General features: G+C 54.8%; 1 protein-coding gene across 1 annotated transcript in view; it reads left to right on the plus strand.

Moving 5' to 3' along the window:
* TCF7 (transcription factor 7) overlaps window positions 1–24,766 on the plus strand; it is a 32,536-nt gene that overhangs the window by 3,177 nt on the left and 4,593 nt on the right. The window contains 6 exon segments of the mRNA XM_074360669.1: window positions 18,722–18,833; window positions 19,713–19,803; window positions 22,668–22,787; window positions 23,264–23,426; window positions 23,534–23,641; window positions 24,147–24,195. Coding sequence (XP_074216770.1) covers window positions 18,722–18,833; window positions 19,713–19,803; window positions 22,668–22,787; window positions 23,264–23,426; window positions 23,534–23,641; window positions 24,147–24,195 — 643 coding nt within the window.

The following is a 24,766-nucleotide window of genomic DNA, read 5'->3' on the forward strand; positions in this document are numbered from 1 at the left end:
CCTCCCCACCCAGCTGTAGCCTCCCACTGCCTGTCTTCTGGGAACACAGGGGGACATCAGGTTTTGGAGCTGACTTTCTGTGCCCTGGCATCAGCTGCTCCATGGGCCTGGGGAGAAGGACGGAGGCGGGGGCCTAAGTTGGGGAGATGCTGGGTGAGGAAGGTGTACATGAATGTAGGGAACCCTCTTAAGCAAATCTGATAGCTACAAATGAGTAGCAAGTAAGAGGCTTAGTTGCTTGTGTTACTCGAAGAGTTGTGTGAACATTTAAAATATGGTTGAGTTTCAAAAAGCAAAATTAATTGACCCCATGTTTTTCAAGCACATTTATCATGTGATTTAGGGTTCAAGTATCTGGAATGAAGAAAACTCTCATGGGGGTCAGGAACTCCTTGCAGGGGCCCTGACGAAAAACCACCTTTGGAGGTTTTTTCCGAAACTGTGCTTTCCCCCAGCCCATCTTCAGGGAACAGATGACACGCTGTCCAGCCACTGTCCTTGGGCCTTAGAACTAGCTACCCCCAACCCTGCCTTTGCTTTTTGCCCTCTCTGAGAGAATCTAACTGCTCAAATCACTTGACCTCCCCAGACGGTGGGGAGAACCCATGCCAGGAACCCCTTTATCCACTTGTGGGTTGAATGCCCATGTGGCTACCACGTTGGAGGCCTCAAAGCAGGCAGATTCGAACCTTGGCCAGGAGCAACAGGGCGAATGACCACCTCACAGCCAACTGCCAGGAGGCAGAGGGAGATTTTGCCCAAAAGGTTGCTGCTTTTTGGTACCTGGCTTCTTGCAAACTCTGTTTTAGAAAGGGGAAATTAGGTTAAAGTTTATTTCATGGCTAACGTTTCTCTGGCATCTCATGTAGGCTTGCATAGTTACTGGCCTAGACCAGTAGCCACTGCTTGTTTTGTGCTTGCTGTGCTCTAAGATTGAAACGGGACGAGCTGTGGGCTGTTCCTGGGCTAGGCTTTGAGGGATTCTGGGGTGAGTACGGCATCTCCTTAGAGAAACTCAGAATCTTGAACTGACAGTCTGGTGCACATCCTCATCTCAAAAAGGTTATGAGGCGATGTCGCGCTTCTGGCCCCTTCTATGGGCTCTGCTTGGAGCCTGTGGCCTGGAAGGCTGCTGAGCCTTTTGCCATTTAGATGATGCCCAGAATAGGCCAATTCATAGAGACAGAAAGTAGATTTGTGGCTGCCAGAGGCTGAGAGAAGAGGAGAAAGGGAAGTAACTGCTAATGGGTGTGGGGTTTCTTTTTGGGGTCATGAATATGTTCTGGAATTAGTGGTGATAGTTGTACAACCTTGTGAATATACTAAAAGCTGCTGAATTGTATATTTTAAAATGGTGAATTTTGTTATGTGAATTACATGTCAATTTTTTAAAAAAGAGCTGAGCTGAGCCTTTTGGCTCTTGCAGTTACTGGGGGCTGTTTCCCTATGCCTGACCTCCACTGCTGTCCTGGTGTCTGGGCATGTCCCAAGGGCTCTGGTATGGAGGAGCCACTTGAAGCATTGGACTCATCTCTGTGTTCCTGGCCATCGGGCTCACAGTCCCTGATTCCAAATTCTGAGGTCCAAGTGAGGGCCGTGCAAGTGAGCCCTGGGGGAGCAGGAGGTGAGGGTACGAGCAAGACTTGAGCAAAGGAAGGAAGTGCTGCTGACGCATGGCCAGCCTGTCCAGGGGAGCTCTGCAGAGATGCACCCACCCAGCCCTCCACACCCCTCCGAGAGCAAGCAGCAGGGCCTTGCTGGCTAGGGTGAGTGATGGTTGGTCACCAGCCCTGTGGTTGGAGTGAAGCCTGTTAGGAGGGAGTCTGGCACCAGCCTGGGCACTGGACGGACCAAAACCAGCCTCTGCCTCTGGGAGTGTGTAGCTGAGCAGAGGAGACAGATGAATAGACCTGGATCCCTGGCCAGAGGAGTCTTGTCACAAAAGGCCCTGCTGAGCGTGTCCTGGGCAGAACTGTCCCCGACTTGGGCTGTGGCAGAGGGTCCGCTGAGCAGCTTCCTGAAGGAGTTAGAGCTGTGTGACAGATAAAGAGGGGACTGGCAGGCACCTGAGCTCCCCTCCAAACATCCCAAATCTTCCACTTCTTTAGTCGCCGTCCTCCAGCCCAAGCCACCACCATCCCTCCCCTAGAGGGCAGGAACAGCCTTCTCCTGGTCCCTCTGCCCCACTTGGGTCCCCACCGTAACCCCTACCCTAACCTCCAATCCAGGCTCCACAGCACAGCCAAACATAAGTCAGATCCTGTCTCTCTCCAAACTAAACCCTGTAGAGGCTTCCATTGCTCTTGGAGTAAAATCCAAGCCACTCACCACAGCCTGGGTGCCCAGGTGGCCAGCGCCTGCTAACCTCCCCTCCTTGCCTGCACCAGACTCTTCCTCTCTCCCTAAAAAGCAGCTATTGCAGCCATCAGGTTCTCTCCCATCTCTCCACCTTTGCACTGGGTCCCACGGCTTCCCGTTCTCTCTAGCTCTTCACATAGCTGCCGCCTTCTCATTCCTCACTTTGGCCTTATCCAGATGTCACCTCCTCAGAGAGACTGCTTCTGACCACTCAAGTGGGACCCTCCACCGTCCCCTCTGGGCCTTGGTTGCCTTGCCCACCCTGGCAGCTCTTCAGACCAAGGTGGTTGGCACTGCCCTATGATGTACTTGCCATGCTTAGGCCAAAGGCAGTTCCTCTGTCAGAAGGCTCTGGACTTCTGAGCCTTAGTTTCCTCATCTGCACAATGGGACTGACAAGCCCTCCTCCCAGAGCTGGAGTGAGGACTGGAGGCAGCAGTGCTAGGGACGTGCTCAGCTAGGTGCCAGCTTGGCCTGGGCTTGGGGGTGGAGGTTTGGCCATGACTGATCCCTTTCCCTTGCTGTCCTGGCTCCCCTGGGACCAGCAATGGCTCAGTGGGAGGAAGGCTTCATGTGGACTCCTGTCTATAGAGCTGTCTCCACTTTGGGCCATGGGGTTTGGGGCTAGGATTCAGGTGTACAGGCCCTGTCCTCAATGCCCTACCTCACCCAGGGATTCTTGGGAGGAAAAGTGTTATTCCTGGGGCCAGGCTGGGAGCCATAGCCACTCATCCCGTCCTGAGAATCCTTTCCCACCACTCCCAAGATTTGTCTGAAAGGGGCCCCCCTTCCTCAGCCATACAGAAGCCCTTTACACAAGATGTTAAGTGCTTAAGCTATTTTGTAAGAGAAAAAAAAGGGAAAAGAACTTCATGGCCATTAGCCTCTGAACCACTCACAGGGCTTTTTTCACACGGCTCCTCCGCCCCCGCATCGGGGTGCATGTTTGCAGGCCCCCAGGCAGTGCCCGTGTTCAGCTGCTTTATTTGTTTCCCTCATCTTTATTGTTCATTTCTCCATCATGTGGCTTCTAGTTTGCTCACAGGTTGCCTTCTCTACCAGTGGGAATGATGCTCTGTACAAATCACCCTATAGTTTCCATTTTGATTATTTTCCTGGAGCATAATGTTCATGGAGAATTATGGGTTTGAGAGATAGGAGGAATTGAGGCGCTTTGCTTTCCTGTGTCCCCAGTTTGCTGCAGGTTCCTTGCAGTGTCTGAGCACAGCCATCTTGAAGTTTCCCCTTTTTGTTGTTCATTTAATAGGTTCGTGATGGGCAGTGAGACTTAAAAGTAATTTTGACTTGCATTCCTTCCTGACTTGGAAGGCCATGTGGTATTGGCTGTGGTATTGGCTGTGGTATTTGGAAAATCTGCAGCCCCTTCAGCTGCTCCCAAGGTGGGACTTTGTTTCAGGGGGCCTGTCTGATGCCTTTCACGGCCAGGAAAGTGCGATGAAGGAGGCCCATCCTGCAGACCCCTGCTCCCGCCTGTCCTCAGGGGCTACAGTTTTAGGGCCACTTGTCCACTCCTCCAGCTCAGCGGGGTAGAGGGCCTGACAGAGAGCCCTGGGGTCATCGCCAGGTGTTCTTTCCCCACCCTATCAGGGTTTCACCAAACCAGCTTCCACCACCAGTGAACGGGAATCTCCATACTAGCTCTGCCCACCTCCCCGGCTACCCCGAGACTCAGGTGTGAGTGGGGTTGAAGCTGGGAGGACTTGGCCATCCCCTCTCCAAGGCGATCAGCAGCCCCAGCCTGCACCCTCCTGGATCTCCTGAGACCACACCCACCCTGTGGCCCTGTAGGAGGGAGGTCTAGCTGGGCTGTAAGAATGGGCTCCAGGGGCGCTGGTTTCAATGTGCATAACTCCTGAGGTCAGAACGGATTAGGGTGGGCACAGAGCCACATGGAGTGGGGCAGGAGGAGCCACAGCCTCCCTCTGAGCCTCCCCGGGCAGCTGTGGTCCTGAAGCCTTACAGTCACACTCCCTCACACCTTGTGATGGGCTGCTTCCTGCCACTGTGTACAAACAAGGCTCCACTGGAGGAAACAGGTGTTTTATCAGGTCACAGCACCCCCCCCCAACAGTACAGTGCACAGATCCTTGGGTAACAAGGCTCCTTCTGTAGGTGGGGACAGAAAGGCCAGAGTGGAAGGGGAAGGCATTGAGTAGGAAGATCCACCCTCAAATATCCTATCTATCTGCTGCTCCTTGGCTGAGTGGTCCTGGGTAAGTTGACCCCTGTGGACCTTAGTTTTCTCATCTAAAAACCAAGGTGGTGAGGGTTCCTACCTCCTTGGGTTGCTGTGGAATGGAGCTTCATGAGTGGAAGCCACTGTGGGAGGGATGGTCAACATGGTGGGAATGGCCCTGGTAAAGGACCTGGCCCTTGTGCCAGGCAGGTGCAGTACTCCCGAAGCTGAGGTGGACCGATGACCCCGAAGCTCTGCCTTCCTCAGCTCAGTAGCCAGCTTCCCCGGGGCAGGGCAAAGAGGATAGCTGTCTGGCCCACCCGGCCCTCAGCTGGTTGACGACTTAGTGCCAGCTCTATTTAGAATCCTTGTCCAGACCCCTCACTGGTATTTACTGAGCCCCACATGTGCTTGGCTTTGGCTGAACACAGAGGGGATGGCTGCCTCTGCCCCCGTAGAACTCAGTTCTGGCAAAGCAAAGAGACTGTTCATGAGGCTCACAGTCGGCCACACTGGATGAGGGGTACTGGGGAGTGAGAGAGACCAGTGTGGGCAACCAGGGGAGAATTCCAGCTGGCCCAGAACCTGTGAAGGTGATAGTGGGAGGACGCTCTAGGTTGGAGGATAGTTTAAGCAGAGGAGGAGAGGCAGAAATTAATATGTTCTTCGTCATCAGAAGGGCTGCTTGAGGCCCACAGTCTGTGAGGCTGTGACCCTCATTCTCAGGCGCTGCTGATTCCAGAGCCTGGGAGTGGCTAGTGGACACAGGCAGTGAAGGGCAGGATGGTGCCCACCAGCAGATGGTTTGAGTTGGACATAGAGGGTGAGGCAGGCAGAGCCAGCAGCTGGGGCAGGTAGATGCTAGGAGGCGCAGTGGTGATTGGAGAAGTGCGAGCAGGGCCAAGGTGGAGGTGGGCTCTGGGCAGGGGAGACTGGAGCCAGCTGGCACATGCAAGGCAAGAGTGCCTCGGAGGGGGAAGTTTAGTGTTATCATTTATTTCTTTTGACCCTCAGTCTCTCTACAGGGTCACGAATCCAGGATCTTGGCCCCTGTTTACTGGGCCAGGGGTGGCCAGTCAGCCTCTCCCAAAAAGCCCAGTTTGCCCATGATAGGAGGGGGCTGTAATGGAAGGAAGCCAGGGACCAAGGGCACCTCTTGCCCTGGCTGTGTGACCTCAAGCAAATGTTAACCTCTCTAGGACTCAGTTTTCTTCTGTAAATGAGAGTGGGGATTCCTGGCCATGAGTATTTCTTTGGTTCAGATAAGTGTCTGCGGAAGAGGTTTGGGTGGGCCTCGGGTGGGCCTCAGTTGGGGCTGTGTTGGGCATTGCCCAGCCTCCCCACCAGGCAAGAAGGAATTGTGGGGAGGGAGGGACAGGTGACAAGAGTCCAGCTGAGGGTATTCTGACTAACTCTGACCTGGCTCTGGTGGCAGTAGGCCCAGCTTCCCAGTCTGCTGGGCCGCCTTCTGAAATGCATTACCAATGCTTTGTAAACTCCACATCATTTGGCCACATGAAAGCCTGAGATCTAAAAATAACCACTCCCAGAGAACGCTCCGCATTGGCGGGGTTCAGCTGACCTCTGCACGCACACCCACCACCAGGCCACCTCCCTTGCCAGGGAGCCCCTACTGGCAGGGCCACACCCACTCACCCTCCCAGTGTGGGCAGCCACTGCCTAGGGCCACTTTATCTGGGTACAGATCTCATCTAGCTGGTCTAGGCTTCAGGCCCCAAGGCCTTACCCAGGGCAGAATGTCTGGAGGAGCCAGGAAGAGGCGGCTGAGGGTGTGTCAGTAGCCCCAGGACCCCTTCCCCAGCCCCATACATGCCTCGCCTGTCTGTGGGAAGCTTGTTGGGAAGCCAGTGGAACCATCTTACAGATGAGGACCCTGGGGCCTTGCAGAGGATGAGCACAGGATGCGGGACTTGGCCACCGTGACATGGTGAGGAGGAGGGCCACTGGCTGATGTGCTGGTGTGAAAAGGGCAGGGTCCTGCCTGGGATCCTGTGGTGTTGGTGGAGAATCTGCCCCAGCAGGAAGGCAGGGCAGCTGTGGGTCTCCAGGCTGCTTGGGTTGACTCTGCCCTACTTTCTGTGGGCTCCCTCTCCCTATGGTCTCTATGACCAACTGCAAACCACTCTTTTCCCTAAAAATAAACATGCTTATGGGATTGGGGGAAGCTTTGTAGCTATCAAAGGAAATAATAGGGTGTTTAAGAAAATTACATTGCATTTTAAATAACCAGCATGAAAGTCATTAAGTTTGAAGTTTCATTCAAATCAGATGGCTCTGTGGCTGGCCCGGTGGCCAGGCAGGCAGAGGGTGGGTGGGCCCTCAGGGATGCTGAGCAGCAGCATGTGGAGAGCTTTGCAGCAGCAGCAGTGAGGTCTCTGCTGGGTACAGCCCGGATCCAGGCAGGGTGGCCCTGAGTGTAAGCTGGGCTGCAGCAGCCCCCCCAGAGCTTGCTGGCAGGCTTTGAAGCAGTATGCAGCCAGGGAGCCTCCCAGCTGTGGTGGGCAACCTCGTGGGTGGGGCTGGGGGGGCCACAGTCCAGAGATGAAGCTGGGATTGCTAAGGCCACAGGGCTGATGGCCATGCTGAGGTGGGGGTTTAAGAGATGGTAGTTTGGATCACAAGGGCTGGAAGGGATCTACAGGGCCAGGACCACATCTGTCCTTATCACTGCTGGAATCTCAATGGTCAGCACAGGGTGTGACACGAAGTAGGTGCTCGTAAACAGTTGTTGAAAGAATAAACACAGCCACAACAACAGTGCATGTGTTGAGAACTTCCCAAGTGCCAGACCCGTGCTAGGGACTTTTAATCCCAGTATCAAGGGCCCTACAAGAAGCCGGGAAAGTAGATACTATTATTGCTCTCGTTTTACAGGTGGGGAAACTGAGACTCAGAGAGGTTAAGAACGTGCTAGTATCTGGCAGAGTCAGGACTTGGACACAGGTCTGTTTTACCCCAAATCCCATGCTCTGCCCCTTTGCTCTCAAATGTGTGGAGCTGAAGGCATTGCAGGCTGCAAAGCTGAGCATTACTTCCATTCCTGTTTGGTTCATGAGCTGGCTTTCTCTGGCCTCAAAGAAAGACTTGGCCCTTACTGCACTCCTGGTCATGACCTCAGAGCTCTGGGCCTGGGTCAGGGCTGGACCAGATGCCTGGCAAGAGCAGGGCTCTTAGGGCCAAAAGGGCTGTGTTTCTTGGTTGAAAGCAGGAGCTCAGGGCTTCCAGAATAAATACTACTTGGAAAGGTGTTTATAAATGACATTTAAGATTACCTCAGTTGTGACGCATGATGCAAGGACAGGTAAGAACTATGTATAGATGGAGTCCTTTCTAACTCTGGTCCTGGTCCTGGCTTAGCTTGGCGCCCACTCTTTGACTTCTTTGGGCCAGGTGCCCTCCTCTTTGTGGTCCAGGGATGGGCTAGAGGGTGTCCTAGGCCCTGAGGCGATGGGAATGGCTGGACTGAGGAATCTGAGAGCGTCCCTGGATATAGGTGTCCTCCCTCCATCCCCCACAGGAAAGTTGTTTGGGAACCAGAGCCGCCTGTTGGCCTAGCTGGGGCATTTTGAGAGTTTCTTCTTCTACCCTCATCTGCACTTCCCAACCCCACCCCTCAGCTCTGGTCATTGAAGGCCAGTCAGGAGCTCAGGAATTTGGCCTGACAACAATCAGACAGTAGCCCAAAGGAAATCGAGGGCCAGTAGCCTCGGACTAGCACAAAGGCTGGCTTCCCTGAAAAGGCTTGGTCTAGGGACATGCTTGCCTTCATCTTTTGTTTTTTTCTTCATTAATTTAAAAAATATTAGCAGACACAAATATTACTTCATTCAGTCCCCATGAGATACGGACATTGAACACAAAGCATGCAAAGACTTGTACCTTGTAAGTGCTGGAGGAGAGATGTGAACTCAGGCATCTGCCTTTGTGTTCCTGCCCTTACCCCATGCTATCTGGCCTTGCAGGCAATATATCTAGCCATTCATTTTTGAAAAATTAGGTTTTATAGCAGCACCTGGGTCCCCTTGGCTCCCCTGTCCCATTCATCCCCACTTCTTACCCCCCAGGAATTTGGTATTTTGCCCTCTCCCCTGTACTTTTATACTGTTAGACCCAGGTGTGTATCTGTAAGAGCTGTTTGGTGAGTCCCCTAACTCAACCTCATTAGGGGGCTCCACCTCAAGAGGGCCCCTGTGGCAGTTGGAGCAGCCCTGCCCTCCTCCCTCTGCTTACACTGGGCATGAGGGGCTTGGGTGGGAGCATTCTGGGGCTCGAAGCCTCCAGCAACCCCTTTCCACTCTTTGCCTTGTTTCCCTTGGACTGAGCCCAGGCAGAGCCACAAGGGCCTTAACTGGCAATAGCTGCAAGGATTAGACCAAGTAAGCTTCCTGACCATGGCCCCAGGGCAGAACTGTCCTCCTGGGGCTGGTACAGGCAGCTGAACAGACCAGGTAACTCAGAGACCCCCATCTGGTCTTTGCTCCTCGGAAGCTGGCTGGAATCAGTCAGGACAGGAATGCAGAGCGAGGGCTCAGATGAGACCTCCAAGCCTCCTCTCCCTCACACCCTCGAGCCACTGCTGAACCTTAGCCTCCTCAGCCTCCCTCTCTCCGGGCCCTGCCGGGGCTCTCCCAGCTTCCACCCCTAGGCAGCACACTTACTCTGTCAAGCCCTGGTGAGAGCCACCCCAGCTGCCAGTGGCTGTCCCACCCCGCCTTGCATGTGGAGGAGGAGAACAGAGGCCAGATCTTGTGGGAAGAATGACTTCTCATGGCTCCTTTAGTCATTTACAACTGAGAACCAAAACCACCCCCTATGAGGGCAGGGTGAAGACACCTTTCACATAGGGCTGGTGGAGGTCAGAGCTATGCTGTTAGACAATTTTTTCCAAGAAAGATTATTGCAGGGTGTTGCTGGCAAAATCAGTGATCCCAGGTCCTGGGTAGGGGGAGGTCTTAATGCGGAGGGAGGGGGAATCCGGCAACCGTGGCTCCTGGGACCACATGTAGTCTCCATGCTGGCAGGCTACCAGCTGGCCTGTGAGGTGTCACTGAGTGGTAAAGACCTCTGGCCAGGAACCCCAAAGGGCTGGATTCAAGTCCAGATCCGTCTCTACTTGCTCTGAGATCGTGGGCGAGTCATCTGAGCTCTCCAAGCTCCCCTTTCCTCATCTGTACACACGCCTCAATGCGGCTGGGAAGACTGATGGGATTCTGGTGGGGGGACGGGACTCTGCTAGGTGTGCGGTGTGTCGGCAGTAGGCTGTCAATAACGGGGGCTGCCATCTCTAAATCTGCTCCTCTGCCGCTTTCTTCACGCTTTTTTACAAAGCCTTTTGGTTTTGCTCCCAGGGGAACAAAACCTCTGCACTCCTCAAATGTGTCCTTCCACACTGCCATCCACAGCCTGAGCGGCGGTTGTACCCGGCCTGCCTCAGCCTACGTGGGCTCCTGGATGGCTGGGCGCTGAGGGACTGGGTACCGACTGCTGGGCGGGAGGGATGCCCAGCCCAGGGCTGCTGCAGAGTCCCCACACACTGTCGGTGGCATCAGCGAGCAGCTTGGTTGCAGCAACTCCCGGAAGCTTACATTTTCCTCTAAAAACATCCTGTCCTGAGGGGCGTTTACCTCAAAGAGGAGGAAGGAAAACAAAAGTAAACGAATGCATAGAAACCACTGGAGGCTGTGGGCCAGGCCACTCAGCTCAGTGAGGTTCCGCTAGCTGGGCTGGGTCTAGAGCACGCCTGTGGTTTGCCAGGGCTGCATGCAGGGACTCAGATCCTCACCTCTGCTGTGGCAGGGACCTGTTATCTGATGTCGAGGCCAGGCAGCTGATAGACTGACCACACTCACCTGGCAGGGCTCTGTGCATCCATGGCAACAGTCCTATGCTGGCAGACAGGGCTGGAGTCTCCTGGTCCACAAGGGTGTGGCCCAGCCATCCCCCAGCCCTCCATCTCAGCTGGCCAACAGCCACGGCTCCATGCCCTGTGGTGGGCGTCTGGCACAAGGCATCCGGCACGCTGTGGGCGGGGAGCTTGAGGATCAACCTGGGGAGAGCACCATGTCCTGGGCAGCAGGGCCCAGAGAGAGGGGCTGGGGATAAAAGGGCACGAGCCCAGCTAGGGTGTACCTGCAGCAGCCCACAAATCAAGGCCTGGCTGATATGCAGGTGAATCCCCTTTGGAAAGGGGAACTGCCTCCTTCTGGGAAGTTCATTCCCGTGGTTCCATGCCTTGAGGGAGCTTCCCACTCAGCAACTGGCCAGATTCCTTGGTACTTAAGCACTGTTGGTGCTAGACAGTGGATCGCCAGCTCCAGACAGAGGCCGGGGGAAATGTGGTGGGCCCTGGAACTGGGAGAAGAGTCTGGAGGAACTGATCAGGGCCAGAGTAGATGCTCAGGGGCAGGCCTTGGATAGAGCCTGGCTGCGAGCTGATAAGCCTGGCTCCTGGCAATGCAAGGAGGAGAAGTGAGAACTGGAGAGGGCCTTCTGAGCTGGGCCACTGTGTAGGGTTGTGCAGGGGAGCTGGGCCAAGGAGCTGAAACCCAGCTGGCACCATGCTTCTCAAGCTGCGTGCCCTGGTGTGAGTTCAGGTATGTCTTCAGAGGAAGGGGTACTTTTTCTACTTAGCACAAAGGCACCACATGAATTAGTGGTGGCCCTGGCTTTGGTCAGTTCTGACTACCAAGGTATTGCAGGAAGGAAGAGATGGAGTAGGAGGTAACATGGGGTCTCAGGTGCCAGGCAGGATATCCCTGACTCCTTGCAGTGGTCCCAGCTCCTCCCAGCTTCCTGTGTACTGCTGTGACCCTGTGCCCAGCCCCAGCCAGCCCCAGCCAGCCCCAGCGCTGCCACATAAACACCGGCTCACATTGGGCCCCACCCATACTGCTGGAGACTCAACTTGGAGGGCCCAGCAAATGGGGGGAGAGTTGTTCAGGCGGAGGGAACAGCATGGCCCTTGGGGCCAGCAGCCCTCAGTGTCTGGGGCACCGAGGGAGAGGAGGGGAGGGATGAGAGAGTAGCTGTCTTGCAGCACTGAAGACCCTGAGAGCCCTTAAAGGGGTCCGCAGCACTGAGCTGATGGAGGACAGTGTATGGGAAACCTCAGCACCACTGAGCTTCATTTCCCTCATGTGTAAAATTGGAATGATAATGCCTGCCTCAAATGGGTTGTCACATGTGACATTTACAATACTTAGTTTCACCTCTGTGCACTTGGTGGAGAGAATAATAACTATGGAGAGCCCACCTTTCTGTGTGGCTCCAGGTGTGGATCTGCCACTCCTTCTGTGGACTCATCCCCAAGGGCCTTTCCCCAGCTCTAGAGCAGCCATCAGAAACAACCCCCACCCCCCCAGGCAGGAGCTGAGAGACTGAAGGCAGCTTCACCGCAGATGAGCGGGTGGGCATGCAGAGGTTCTGGGGCACCAGGGATTCTAGAGGCCTTCATTCAACAAGTCTTAGTGAACATGCCAAATACAGAACCTGGAGAGGCAGAGATGACTAACAAGCTGATTCTGCCCTCCAGGACCCCCAAGCCAACCTCTGCACCAAGTGGACATCTCTGCCTGCTGGGCCTGTGGAACCCCATCCAGGTCACGTCCTTTCCCAGGAAGTGGTCCTTAGACTGAGGTCAGGATGAGAAGGAACCAGTCTGGCAAAGAGCAGGAGGAAGTATGGGAAGTTGGGAGGGGAAGGCGGAAGGGGCGGGTAAAGGCGGTGAGGCAAAGAAGAGCTGGATACCTGGGTAAGAAGGAAGCAGGCCTGTGTTGTTTGGGCATGACTAGTGTGTAGTTGTGCCATGGTGAGCAGGGGAGATGTGGGCTGGGGACATGCAGGCCATGTCCAACTATCACCATCAGGCAAGCTGCCAGTGTCAGCAGCCCTGGCGGGCAGGCATGGGGTATGGCTAGAACCCCAACCCCAGGGTCCCAGAGCCTGCTGAAGCATTTATAGGGTCAGGAAAGCACATGGCCTCGCAGTCCAAGGGTCTGACCAACTAGGTTGAAGAAGGGAGAGACTGAATTTAGGACCGGGACCCCCTGGCCCCTGCTCCCCCCTTTTCTGTCCACAGTGACCATAGGGCTTTTGCAGTACAATGGGTGGAATGTCAACTCTGCCACTATGAGCTGTGTGACCTTGAGCAAGCTCTGTAACATCTCTGTGCCTCAGTTTCTTCATCTATCAAATGAGGATAATAATTATACCTATGTCATAGGTTTATTTTAGGAGTGTATGAGTTAAACTCTGTAAGGCACTCAGAACTATGTCTAGCATATGGCAAAAAATCAGCTGTCATTAATAGAAGCTGTTCCCTTGGTCTGAAACATTCTTTTGCCTGATACATAGTAGAAGCTTAGTAAATAAATCCTGATTGAATGTTTCTGCTGATAGTGATCAACTGCGATTTCTGGTGCAGTGTGTGTATGTGTGAGTGTGTGTTAGTGGAGGGGGTGCTTCTGGCACAGTCCCCTGCCAAGGGGAGGCCGCCTTGGGAGGGCCATGTCAGGCCTCCCACGCTCCCCATCCCCCAGGCTTGAGGCCAGAGGAAGCGGCAACTTTCTTCGCTGGGAAAGTGTTGTGGGGCTCAAGCATTTGGGGGTTTTTAGAGTCAACCGTCAGAGGCGAGGGAGTTTCTCTGCTGGCGGTGGCAAGGGCTTTCAGGGTGCACACAGCCTGTGAGCAGACCTCTGCGGTCTGCAGGGAAAATGCCGACTGTGTTTATTTTTCACCTGAGCCTGCAGGAAGTGGGGTTGGGGGGTGGGGAGAGGGAGGCGGGAGCAGCCCAGCCAGGCCCCAGCTCGACTTCAGAGCAGAGGAGACCTACCTCAGGAGTCCCTCATTTCCTCCTCCTGCCCAGCCCTGCCCTAGGGCCCCTTCCTGGCTCCAGCCTGCTCAACAAAAGGAGGGCATGCTGGGGCACCAGAATGAGGAATTTCCAGCCATGGGCTCATGAAAATATCCCAGAAGGACGAGGACCGCCTTTGGGACCATAGGTTTTGAACTGGCATGGGGAAGAGCAGTAAGAGCAGTGCCAGTGCAGGAAGGACCGCCTCTGCTAAGGCTGTGGCAGACATGGCCTCGCAGTCAGTCCAAGGGCCTCAGAGTCCTGCACTCCGGAGGGGTACAGGGGAAAGGGACTGTACACAAACGCCAAGAACGGGGGTCCTGGAGTGTCCTGTGCAAGGAGTATGGACTGCTATTGAGTCTTCCGTTCGTTTACACATCCTACCATGCTGTGAGCACTTACTGAGTGCCCAGCTCTGTGCTTGGCACTCTGCCCTCAGAGGTAAGGGAGATGAAGTTGTGCCATCGAGATGCTCAGGGACCGGTGGGGACAATCAATCCAGGCCTGCCTCCATCCCTTGGAGGTTGGGCACAGTCACCATTGGAGGAGGAGAGGAGGGGCTCCCCGTACACAGGCCAGGCCCCAGGCAACTCCTCCCTGTTGTCTCGGCAGCCTAGCCCTGGGACAGCCTTGTGCTGGGGCCATGGAGCGGGACGTTCCAGTGGCTGAGGGGGCCGTGGGGCCCTGCACCAGTCAGTTCCCCCTGGCTATCACCACCAGGCACGGAGGGGGTCTATGGAGTGAGGTGGAGAAGCAGCCTGCATGAACGTGGGAAGGACTGGCCGGGCCATCAGTGCCCTGCTCTGGAGTCTGGCACCTCAGGGCTTCCAGCTGCCGGCAGGCTCTCAGCCCTAGTTCTGCCCACCTGGCACCTCTCCTGTGGTTTGGCTGCATACTCCTGTTTAATGAGGCTTTTCCCCAGTTCCTAGGGAATGCTGGTTGCCAGGGTGAGCCCTCCGTCCACCAGACAAACCACCCCCACCCCGCCTGCCATCCCCCTGCCCGTCACACACACACATACCAGGCCAGAGGCTGTAGGCAGAGCTGGATTCCTAGGTCTAGACTGAGCGGTGCTACAACATGAGGCTTCACCAGCCTGGTCAAGGAGGCTCAGCTCTAGCCGTCCCTTGGGCCAGAGGGCTCTCCAGGGATTCCTGGCCAAAGCTAGCCCTCCCCAGGGAGGGTGGTTGGCTGAGAAACATGCTGTGGAATCACCCTCTCCCTGACTTGGAGCAGACACCCCACACTCCCCACACCCTGGGCAGAGTGGGACTTTGGACCTGACTTCCTGGAGCTGGCACCTTGGACCCCAGGCCCTGCTCCCAAGGGTCAGAGCTGCCCACTTCACTGCCTAGGCTTACAGTCAGGGGGGCCGACAAGCCAGAGCCAAGGGTGGATGGCAGGGCCTTCTCTGAAGCAGAAGTTTAGACTTGAAAGCGCCTAGTGCAGAAGGACCTGTGGAGGGTGTTCATTCCTACTGGGCTGGAGATCCAGGCATTCATGCCCTTAGACAGGAAACGGTGGAGTGCCTCCCGCCAGGGTCCCAGGTTCCTAAGGGAGTAGGCCCTGAGGTTCAGGCTCCCTGTGTGCCATGAGGCTTAGGATCTGGCTACCACTGTCTTGGGAACCTATCAAGGTAGAGAGGCCCCTGAGGTTTCCAGGAAGCTTTCCACCTTCAGAGGCCCCTGGCTCCTGCTCCTAAAAATTCTAGGGTAAAGCAGGATTTTTGCATCTGTGACCAGTGAGGTAGGCAGGGTTGATATTCTCATGCTCATTTTACAAGGGCCAGACTGGCCCAGGATCCTATGGTGAAAAAGTCCGCAAGCCTAGAGCTGCACTTCCAGCCCACTTCCCATCACGGCCTGGTGTGGAAATTGTCACTGGAGTAACCAGAGGAGGCTAGAAGCTGAAGCACCCTTGGCAAGTCCTGGCATAGTGAGCGAGGAAAGAGGAAGGTAATGGGGTTAGAGAGGTAGTTAGGGGCCTGGTCACACAGTTTTGTGGGCCTGGGTCAGGCTGTCGGAGGCTCTAGGCTGAGCAGCAATGTGATCTGATTTCTATGACTGCTGGATGGAGGCCTGAGGGAGCAGGAGGCTGCTGCGGTCACCAGGTGAGAAATGACTGTGGCTTGGACTAGGTGGGGATAGGGTGAAAAGAAGAAGTGGTTGTGGGGGAGGGTATAGCTCAGTGGTGGAGTGCCTGCCTAGCATGCATGAAGTCCTGGGTTCAATCCCCAGTACCTCCATTTAAAAAATTAATAAACCTAATTACCCCCCCAAAACAAAAACAAAAACAAAAAAGAAATGGTGGTTGGACTCTGATATATTTTGAAAGCAGAGCCATTAGGATTTGCTGACAAATCAGATGTGTAGTGTGAGAAAAAGAGCGTCAAAGATGACTCCAAGCAGTTTGGTCACAGCAGCTGGAAGGAGGGAATTGCCATCAACTAAGGAAGATACAGTGTCTGGGGCAAAAGTCAAAGGTTCTACTTTGGATGTGTTGTTTGGGACATGCCTACTCTGAGTTGTTGAGTAGGCATTTGGAGAGTGGCATTCCTAGGAGAAGTGGGGCTGGAGATAGAGATGTGGAGTCATCAGATGAAGACTTTTAAAGCCATAAGCCTGGATGAGAGCACCCTGGGAGGTGAGGATTGATAGAGAATTGAGGGCCCATTTTGGATCAGGTCAGGAAGAGGATGAAGAGCCACAAACATGGCCGAGAAGGAGTGGCCCGTGAGGCTGGAGGAAAATCATGGAAGTGTGACATTCTGGAAGTGAAGTGAGGAAACTGTTGCAAGGAGAAAGGAGATACCAGTTGTGTTCAGTGCTGCTGAGAGGTCAGGTAAAAGGAAGACTCAGAATTGACCACTGATATCAGCAACATGGAAGTATTGGGGACCTTGACAAGGGTCACCTGGTAAAGTGAGGGGGCCAGAGACTGGCTTGGATGAAGGGATAAAGAGAGCTAAGAACCAGAGGCAGTGAATGGGGACAGCTCTGCTGAGGTTTGCAGTAATGGGGAGCAAGACTTGAGGTGGCACCTAGAGGATTTACAGGTGAGAGAAATGGCAACCTGTTGGTACCCTGTTGGGACAAAGATTGGGCTTGCAAAGTGCTTGGCAGAGTGCCTGGCATGTGGCAGGTACTCCGTACATGAAGGATTTCACGTGCCCCACACACCCCACACCCATCGCCAGTCTACTCCTCTCTCTCTTGCCAGCCACCTGCAGGCCTGGACCCCACGTTCCACCTTCCATTCCCCCATACTCCTGATCTGTTACCGTTGTGTCTGGTTTGGTGCTGGGGATAAAAGAAAGCCTGAGAGTGCCACGAGATTCCCCCAGCTCGCTCAGGAAGCCTGGCCTTGGATCAGCAGCAGGAAAGTCACTGCAACCCAGGCCCAGGGATGGCATGGCACTGTCATCACTCTCCCCAGGTGATGCTCCCAGTGGGCTGCCAGGTGTGTCTGCCATCTCCAGACAAACTCCTTTCAGCATAAGACCAAAACGTCTGGCCCGTGTAAGTCCTGGCACCAGAAGGCTAGGGAAGCCCTATGAGTTGCATTTCCTTATGACATGAGGGACATGAGGAGCTTCCTGCATGTCCCTTTCCCATTACCTGACATCAGAGTAATGGAGTTCCTGGGTATTGTCTTGCTTTATCCTCACAACAACCCTATGATCATCTCCACTTAAGACAAGGTAATGGAGGCTCAGATACTGTAATAAGTTCTTAAAGGCCAAGAACTGAGCGTGGTCGGTGGACACTTCCTCAAGCTCACAGTGGAGAGCCCTCCTTGGGGCTGAGAGGGAAGTTCTTCTGCCCTGCCCCAGGAGGCCAGCTGGGGGCTCTGGTCAGAGGTGAGGCATCAGGCTCAGGAAGAGGCTGGTGCCAAATCCATGCCAGCCCCAAAGGAGGAGCCACTGCTATTAGAACATTAACTCCTGCCTCAGAAGGCAGGCTGATTAGCCCTGGTATGTAAGGCTCCTCCTGGTGGGCAGACGGATGAGCAGGTGGCAACGCCAGCAATTTCCCAAGCCCTGAGGGGAAGGGTGCAGCTTGCAGCCCAGCCTCAAGCTCCCCTGGAGGGAGGAATGTGGGGAAGGTGGTGGCTGTTGCTGGGAGGTGTGAGGCCCTGTGCCCCCCTAGGAGCCCATAGCCACCCTTCCCTCTAGCCCCACCCTGGACCCCCAATAGCCAGTACCAAGGGACCTGTGCCAGGCCTCCTCACCAAGAGCTACCCTGACCTTCCCCAGACCTGGTGATAAAGGGATCATGAACCCCGTCCGTGAACACAGGAGAGGAAACTGAAGCCCAGGGATGTTAAGGAGTCTGGCTAAATTCACCCAGTGAGAAATTTCACCTGCAGGGTGGGAAGGCGCCCAGACCACAACCTCATTACTGTCTTGCCCCACAGATGTCCCTTTTCTTCTGTGCCGCGGGGTCAGAATTCACTCATCTGTGCTCCTAACAGCAGCATCCCTACAGGTGGTCTTTTCTAAGTGGAGCTGAGCTTCAGTTGTAGGTGATGTCTCCAGGACCCTGGCTTGCACAGGTGTGCACTGAGGATATGCAGAGCCGGGCCGCAGCCCAGAGCAGCAGACTCCCTGTGGCTGGGTCTCGTGGGGAGCCCCCTTCCCAGCCTGAGTGAGTCATCTCATGACAAATCCATGTGACTAGTGTGAAAAGTAAGAGTCCTGTGGTGCTTAGGAAACAGGAAGTGTGGAGGCTGGGGGGACTGGCCGCACCTGGCCCCACCTCCCCTGAGTTAGAGGACCGAGGAGGGGGGTCCCTTCCCTATGTCAACAAATCCTCTTAAGCCTGAGGTGATTCCAGAGGGTCAGACTTAAGACCCCCAGTCTGGGGGCTGAAGGAGGAAGAAAGCAAGCTTCAGACTGTCCTGGGGCTGGAGGCTTGTGAGTAGCCCACTAGAAAAGCCAGAGGGCCTCAGAGAAACTGGGAGATCTCTGAAAGCAGGAGGCATGAAGAATTTCCTGTACAGAGGAGATGTGCCTCCTAGAATTGGGGGCACAGAAAGACCAAGAGGCTCTCTAGGAAGTTGAACTGCTTGGGCAAAGTTGGAGGCAGGCGGAGACTGCCAGGAGGGCAGGGCCACTGAACACAGGGTGGCTTGAGTGGGGCCCTGTCCTGTGAGGCATGTGGTTTTGACCACTCCACTTTCCTTTGACAGTTGGGCTTCCTGCACACAGCTAATTGGGGCTCTTCCTATACGTGCACCCCAGCCCTGTGTCTTCCTCAGGTCACCCCCATTCACCCACCCTCCTCGTTTTTCAGCACAACAAGGCCAGTCAGCCTTCCCATGGCGTTCCCCAACTCTCTCCTCTCTATGAACATTTCAGCAGCCCACACCCCACACCAGCACCAGCTGACATCAGCCAGAAGCAAGGTACGGATCTAGGATGGGGAGGGACTCAATGGGACCCAGAGCCAGGGAGTTGGGGCGGGGGGCAGTCAAGAGACCAGGTGGCTGGACCCTTTGTACAAATGGAGAACCGGGGGCTGCACAAACTCAGGGCCTCCCAAAATGCCAAGAAGAATGAGGGGCCTGAGGATACCAAAGAGCTGGGGGAGAGAGTGCCAGGTCAAAATTTGAAGGCTTCAGGTTGAGATAGGAATCTAAAGCCTGAGTGACTATCCAGTGCCTGTATGGGAGCAGGCCTTTGTGTAAAGTTAATAAATATAAAACTTGAAGCCTTTCTTTGTGTAAAGTTGATAAATACAAAACTTGAAGCCTTTCCCTCCCCACAGTGAGAAAATGGAAAGTGGTGGTTGTGACGGCTGATTCACCTCAGCCTCAGGCAAAGTCATTCTGAAATCAGCCATTGTCGGCTATGGGAAATCTGCTGACTCAACCCTGGGGAGGAAGGGGCAAGGTGGGTGTGTGGAGCCCTGGATCCCCAGGCCAGGGGGTCTGCCTCCTGCCCAGAAAGCTAGGCTAGAGCCCCCAGCAGAGATGGCCAATAGCAGACCAGTCCTGGACCAGGGTGTGGTGAGGTCTGGCCTAGACGACTCCAGCTGTGCCACTGGCCAGCCAGTGTCCTTAGGCAAGTCACCCAAACCCTCTGCCCTTATTTCCCCTAGCCTGTAAATGGGGTGCTATAAATTATCACACTGGGATAGTCCTAAACAAACCAGCATGTCTGGTCCTCTAGCACAGGGAGGTGGGATCTTAGGAGGGCTCCACAGGAGGCTTTAGGATGCATTAACTAGCTGAAGTGGCCTCCAGGTCGGGCTGGCTCACTTACTTGGCTCCTCTCCACTGCAGGAGTTCACAGGCCTCTGCAGACCCCTGACCTCTCTGGCTTCTACTCTCTGACCTCAGGCAGCATGGGACAGCTCCCCCACACTGTGAGCTGGTGAGTGAGGGCCCAATGGGAAAGGGGTACCTTGTGCTGTTTGGACTCATACCTGCCCTTCCGTTTTCCTCCTGCACCCTTCTGTGCCGAGCACCTAGCTGCCAGCTCTGAGTAGGTACCAGAGGCTGGCCAGCAGCTCTATCTGCTCATCAGCCAGCCAGACAGACTCCTTTTGGGAAGGCAGGAAACCTAGCTCTTGGTCCCAGCCCCAGTCGCACTTGAATCCCACCTTAATGTCTACGAGACTTGAATAGGGGAACCATGGGCTGTTCAGGGCCATGTTGAGTATGTGAGGAAGAAAAGGTAGGCCTGAAAAGGGAAGTGACAGCATGAATGATCACAAGAGAGGCTGTTGCTTTTTGGTGGCCTGGTGGACAGGGGGCTATTTCCCACTCGCCTCAATGTCTACTGCTGGCTGGTCCCTTCCTTGGCTGAGCTGCTTGAAGGGCAGGTTCCTCCCTGCCCCTGTGGTACCTGCTTGAGTTCAGGCCCCTCGCCAGCCTGCTTGAGCGTCTACAAAAGCTGGGCCAGGAAGAGCCAGCCTGGATCCCATTTGCTAGGCCAAAACATGGGCCAGAGGGCACGTCTTCAGCTGGAGTTGGGCCTCCTACGTGGCCCTTTGTTCATCAACCACAGTGTGACCCGGGCAGGGCTCTAGTCTCTCTAGGCTGGGGCAATCACCCAATGGCAGGAAAGCTTGGCTTCCCAGGAAGGCGGGGCAGGGCAGAAGTCCAACCATGGGCGCCCCTGCTCCTTTCCCCTTGCCCTTTATCCAAGTTCAGCTTACTCTTCCATGTCCAAATTCTCTCTGGATAAAGTTCCACCTTGAAAATAAATCAGGACTACCCCTACTAGTACCTCCCAGGATTGAAGTGCACATGGCAGGTTCTGGGTACCAAAGCAGCGCTGCTGAAGCTGGTTCATTCTCAGGTCCCTGCCCTCTCAGAACTCAGCCCACCTAACACACAACTCGGGCAAGTGGCCGGACAGTGACTGGGCACTGTTAGCAGTTCCTTGGGAACTGCAGGAGCCCAGAGGGATGCCTCATCCATCTTGGACTCTCAAAGGCTTTCAAGAGAAAGGATGTTTTGGGCCAAGCAAGACCATGATGGATGACCAGGAGTTGAAGCAGACAAAGTAGAGCAGAAGAACAATCCCGACAGTGTGAACAGTGGGTACAAAGCCCGTAGGGCAGGCATCAACCCTGTATTGGCAGGGAAATTTCAGGAGGCGAAGCTGAAGGGGAGTTCAGGGGCCTACTAAGCTGGGTTCCAGAAGAATGATGCCATTTCTATCCCTTAAGCACCAGTAGAGGGAAGGTAAGTCTGTAGAGGGAAACAGGTATAGCACAGGTTGCCCTCCGGTGGCAGGTGTTAAAAACATACATTGGAGAGGTCTAAGCAGAAGCCAATTTGCCCTATTACACTAGGGGTCAGGCCCAAGCAAGGTGGCGAAGTCCTTCCCCACCTTTGGCCAGTAGTCAGATTGCTAACAGCTATCTCTCCCAACCACAGGCCCAGTCCTCCTCTCTACCCCCTGTCCCCTTCCTGCGGATATAGACAGCACTTCCCTGCCCCCACCGCAGCCCCTGGCGCCCCCTACCCCAGGTGAGTCCCCTACCCTGAAGCTAGGCTCCTGCTTCCTGTTGCCCAGGCTTCAGTGCCCACAAGAGGCCATGCCCAGGCCAGTGCTTGCCCTGTGTTAGTCGTCTGTCCATCTGTCCGTCTGTCATTCTGCAGCCCCATGCTGCCCTGTACCTGAGAATGAAGCCAGTGGGAGTACAAGAGGCCTAAGCCCAGGCCGTACTGTGCAGAGCACTGCAGAGCAGGGAGAGACAGTGCACTCACCTTTGTTGTGTATCCCTGATGAGAGAAGGGTAGGCGGGGCAGGACAACTCTCTTGGGCATCCCCTGAGGTCTGCCCAAGGCAGCACCTTTTACATGTGTCTCCAACCCCCAGCCCTTAGGGGCTACATGCTGAGACTCCATACCTGCACAAGCAGCAAGGGACAGACTGGTGTCCATCGAACAGCCAGAAAGTTGGGGGTATGTGTATACGTGTGTCCTTTCACTTAGCTCACTCCCTCAGTGACAGAGCCATGCCAGGTAGGAAACAAGGAGTTCAGCAGACATTTCTAGCCCTACTGGAGCTCGTAGTCCCAGGGTGGGAGGTATAGACAAAACAGCAGCAGCTGAAGGGATACCTGGGCGATGGGGAAGCCCCCAAGGAGACTCCAGCCAGGTCTGATGGGTCAGGGAGAGCCTCATGAAAAGGAAGCTCATGAGGGGGACAAAGGGAACAGCAGTAACAGTAATAGCAGGAGATGGCTGGGGGTGGGAAGTGATGGGAAACAGGAAGGGGAGAGTGGGGGGGGATGCAGCTAGAAACGTCAGCAGGGTAGTCATGCAGGACTGTGCAAGGCCTAGGGAAAAGCCTGAGTTTTATCCTATGGGCAGTGGGGGAATTTTAACACAAGTGGCCAGGAGCACTCAGGTGTTTTTAAAAGGTCACTCTGGCTGTTACATGGAGAGAGGACTGGGAGGTCAAGCAGGAAAGCAATGAAGCCCACAGGGCAGCCACAGGCTGAGGCTGAGCTGGTGAGGGAAGGAAGTAAGAAGGGGACAGATTCAAAAGCTATTTAGGACTTAAGTAAACACCTGAGTTTGACATATATGTAGATTTTGTCGATGTGTCTGTGCAGTGTGTTGGGAGCAGGTATTTGTATATGTCTGTGTAACTGTTTGCAGGCCAGTGGAGGTGGGGCATCTATTCACTTGTCCTCATGTCTGTGCAGGGGCCTCTCTGTGTTCAAAGGTCTGGCTCATACGTTCCCGGCTCAGTGTTAACTCTCCTTCTGCCTCTAGGTTCACCCACCCATCCCTGATGTTAGGCTCTGGTGTACCTGGTCACCCCGCAGCCATTCCCCACCCAGCCATTGTGCCCCCTTCAGGGAAGCAGGAGCTGCAGCCCTATGACCGCAGCCTGTGAGTGAAAAGACAGGAGGGAGGGGAAGGGGTGAGGGTAAGCAGACCTCAGCGTACACATTCCTCCCACCAGGCCCAAGACCTGCTGCCTGGAAGCTCCAGAGACTGCCAAAGGAGGCCTCTGGTCAAGCTGTCTTGTGGCATTTGCCACTGACCAACCACTGTTTTTTGATCCTCAGAAGCAGCAGGGAGGGGCGGGATGGAGAACGAGTATTTAGTTTGAGCCAATAGGGAAGGGGCTGGAAGTCCTGCACATACTTTCCTTACTTAGCAGCAGTATTCCTATAAGGAACAGTAACTTAACTCTGCTCGTCTATTTTGAGGCAGCTAAAAAAAAAAAAAAAAAAAAAAAAGACTCCATTAAAAAAACCCTAGTATCCATGCATTTACATACATTCTAGACACACTAGAAGAGAGTGGTAGCATTAGGTGGACACCATGGTGGCTCCTGAGTGATCTGTTTATGTGCCTCTCAGGAAGACACAGGCAGAATCCAAGGCAGAGAAGGAGGCCAAGAAGCCAACCATCAAGAAGCCACTCAATGCCTTCATGCTGTACATGAAGGAGATGAGAGCCAAGGTCATTGCAGAATGCACGCTCAAGGAGAGCGCTGCCATCAACCAAATCTTGGGCCGCAGGGTGAGGATGAGGGGCAGGTGGGCTGGTATGGGTGGCCCCAGACTACCTTCACCCTGGTGCAGCCTGCTGACTCCCTGATGCACCCCCATGTGCCCCCTCCCCTGCAGTGGCACGCATTGTCGCGAGAAGAGCAGGCCAAATATTATGAGCTGGCCCGCAAGGAGAGGCAGCTGCACATGCAGCTATACCCAGGCTGGTCGGCGCGGGACAACTATGTGAGTGGCCAACAACATACAGTAGGGGAACCTTCAAAATGTCATACTCCAGGCCACAGTCTCACCAGGGAAGGCAGGACTACTGTCCTGAAGGCACAGATGAGGAGGGGAAGTGGTGGAACAGGGGGTCAGAAGAGGACCAAACAAGGGGAGCTGCCCCTAAAGGCTGGCTCATGTCCTATTTTCCCCCCAGTGTGCACTTCCACACAGGGTCCAGTATTTGACTGGAGAACAACAGGAGGGGAGGAAGGGGCCTGGAAGTCACCTCCATTCAAAAGGGAGACCAGTGTGAGAGAGGGAGGAGGAGCCCCTAACTGCCCCAGGGTAACCTAGCAAAAATTGCAGTCAAGAAACACCAGGGTCCCCAGCTCAGAGTGGACTGTGTGCCTGGAATCCCAGTGGCAGCCAGGCTAGGCAGAAGGCTGCAGGTGTACCAACCACCCGCTCACTGGGGTTACAGTGTCCGCCTCCCAGACCTGAGCATCCCCTGCTTTGTTCTCTGCAGGGGAAGAAGAAGAGGCGGTCAAGGGAGAAGCACCAAGAATCCAACACAGGTGAGGCCTTCTCTCAGCAGTAGTGGAGGCTCCTCTCCAGATCCTCATTTCATGAGCAGCCCCAGCCCTGCTTTGCCCAGAGGGTGAGGCAGAGTTCTCAGCCACGAACCTTGAAGGCCTGGAGCCTGGGCCCTCTGGAAACAAGGCCTGCATCTCACAAGTTAAACCCTCACCAGAGGAGCAGCTATATTAAGTCCCAGGAAGACACAGAAGCCAATTCTTAAAGCAGTGGTTTCCACCACTCCCCCCTCACCCAGCTTCTGTTAGTCCCGCTCACAGGTAGCCTCTGCCAGAGAAAGTAGTGAGGAACTGACCGGTTGACTCATGACTAAACCCAAACACTGCCTCCTAGTTAGTTCTGCGGAGGTGGGCAGCAGGCTGTCTGAGCAAAGGCTGAGCCAGGCCCCATGCCTGAGTCTAGTAGTCAGACAGCCTGCTGTGTGACTGGCAATTTCTCTATCACCCCACCCCCAGTTTCTCATGATGATGCACAGTGCTCTGTGGTAGAGGACCCAAGGAGGCCACACCCTGCTGCAATCTTCTGTGGGTGAATTCCTGCCCCAACTCTGAT

The sequence above is a fragment of the Camelus bactrianus genome, chromosome 3 (genome assembly GCF_048773025.1).
Source record: "Camelus bactrianus isolate YW-2024 breed Bactrian camel chromosome 3, ASM4877302v1, whole genome shotgun sequence".
In the NCBI taxonomy this organism is placed as follows: Eukaryota; Metazoa; Chordata; class Mammalia; order Artiodactyla; family Camelidae; genus Camelus; species Camelus bactrianus.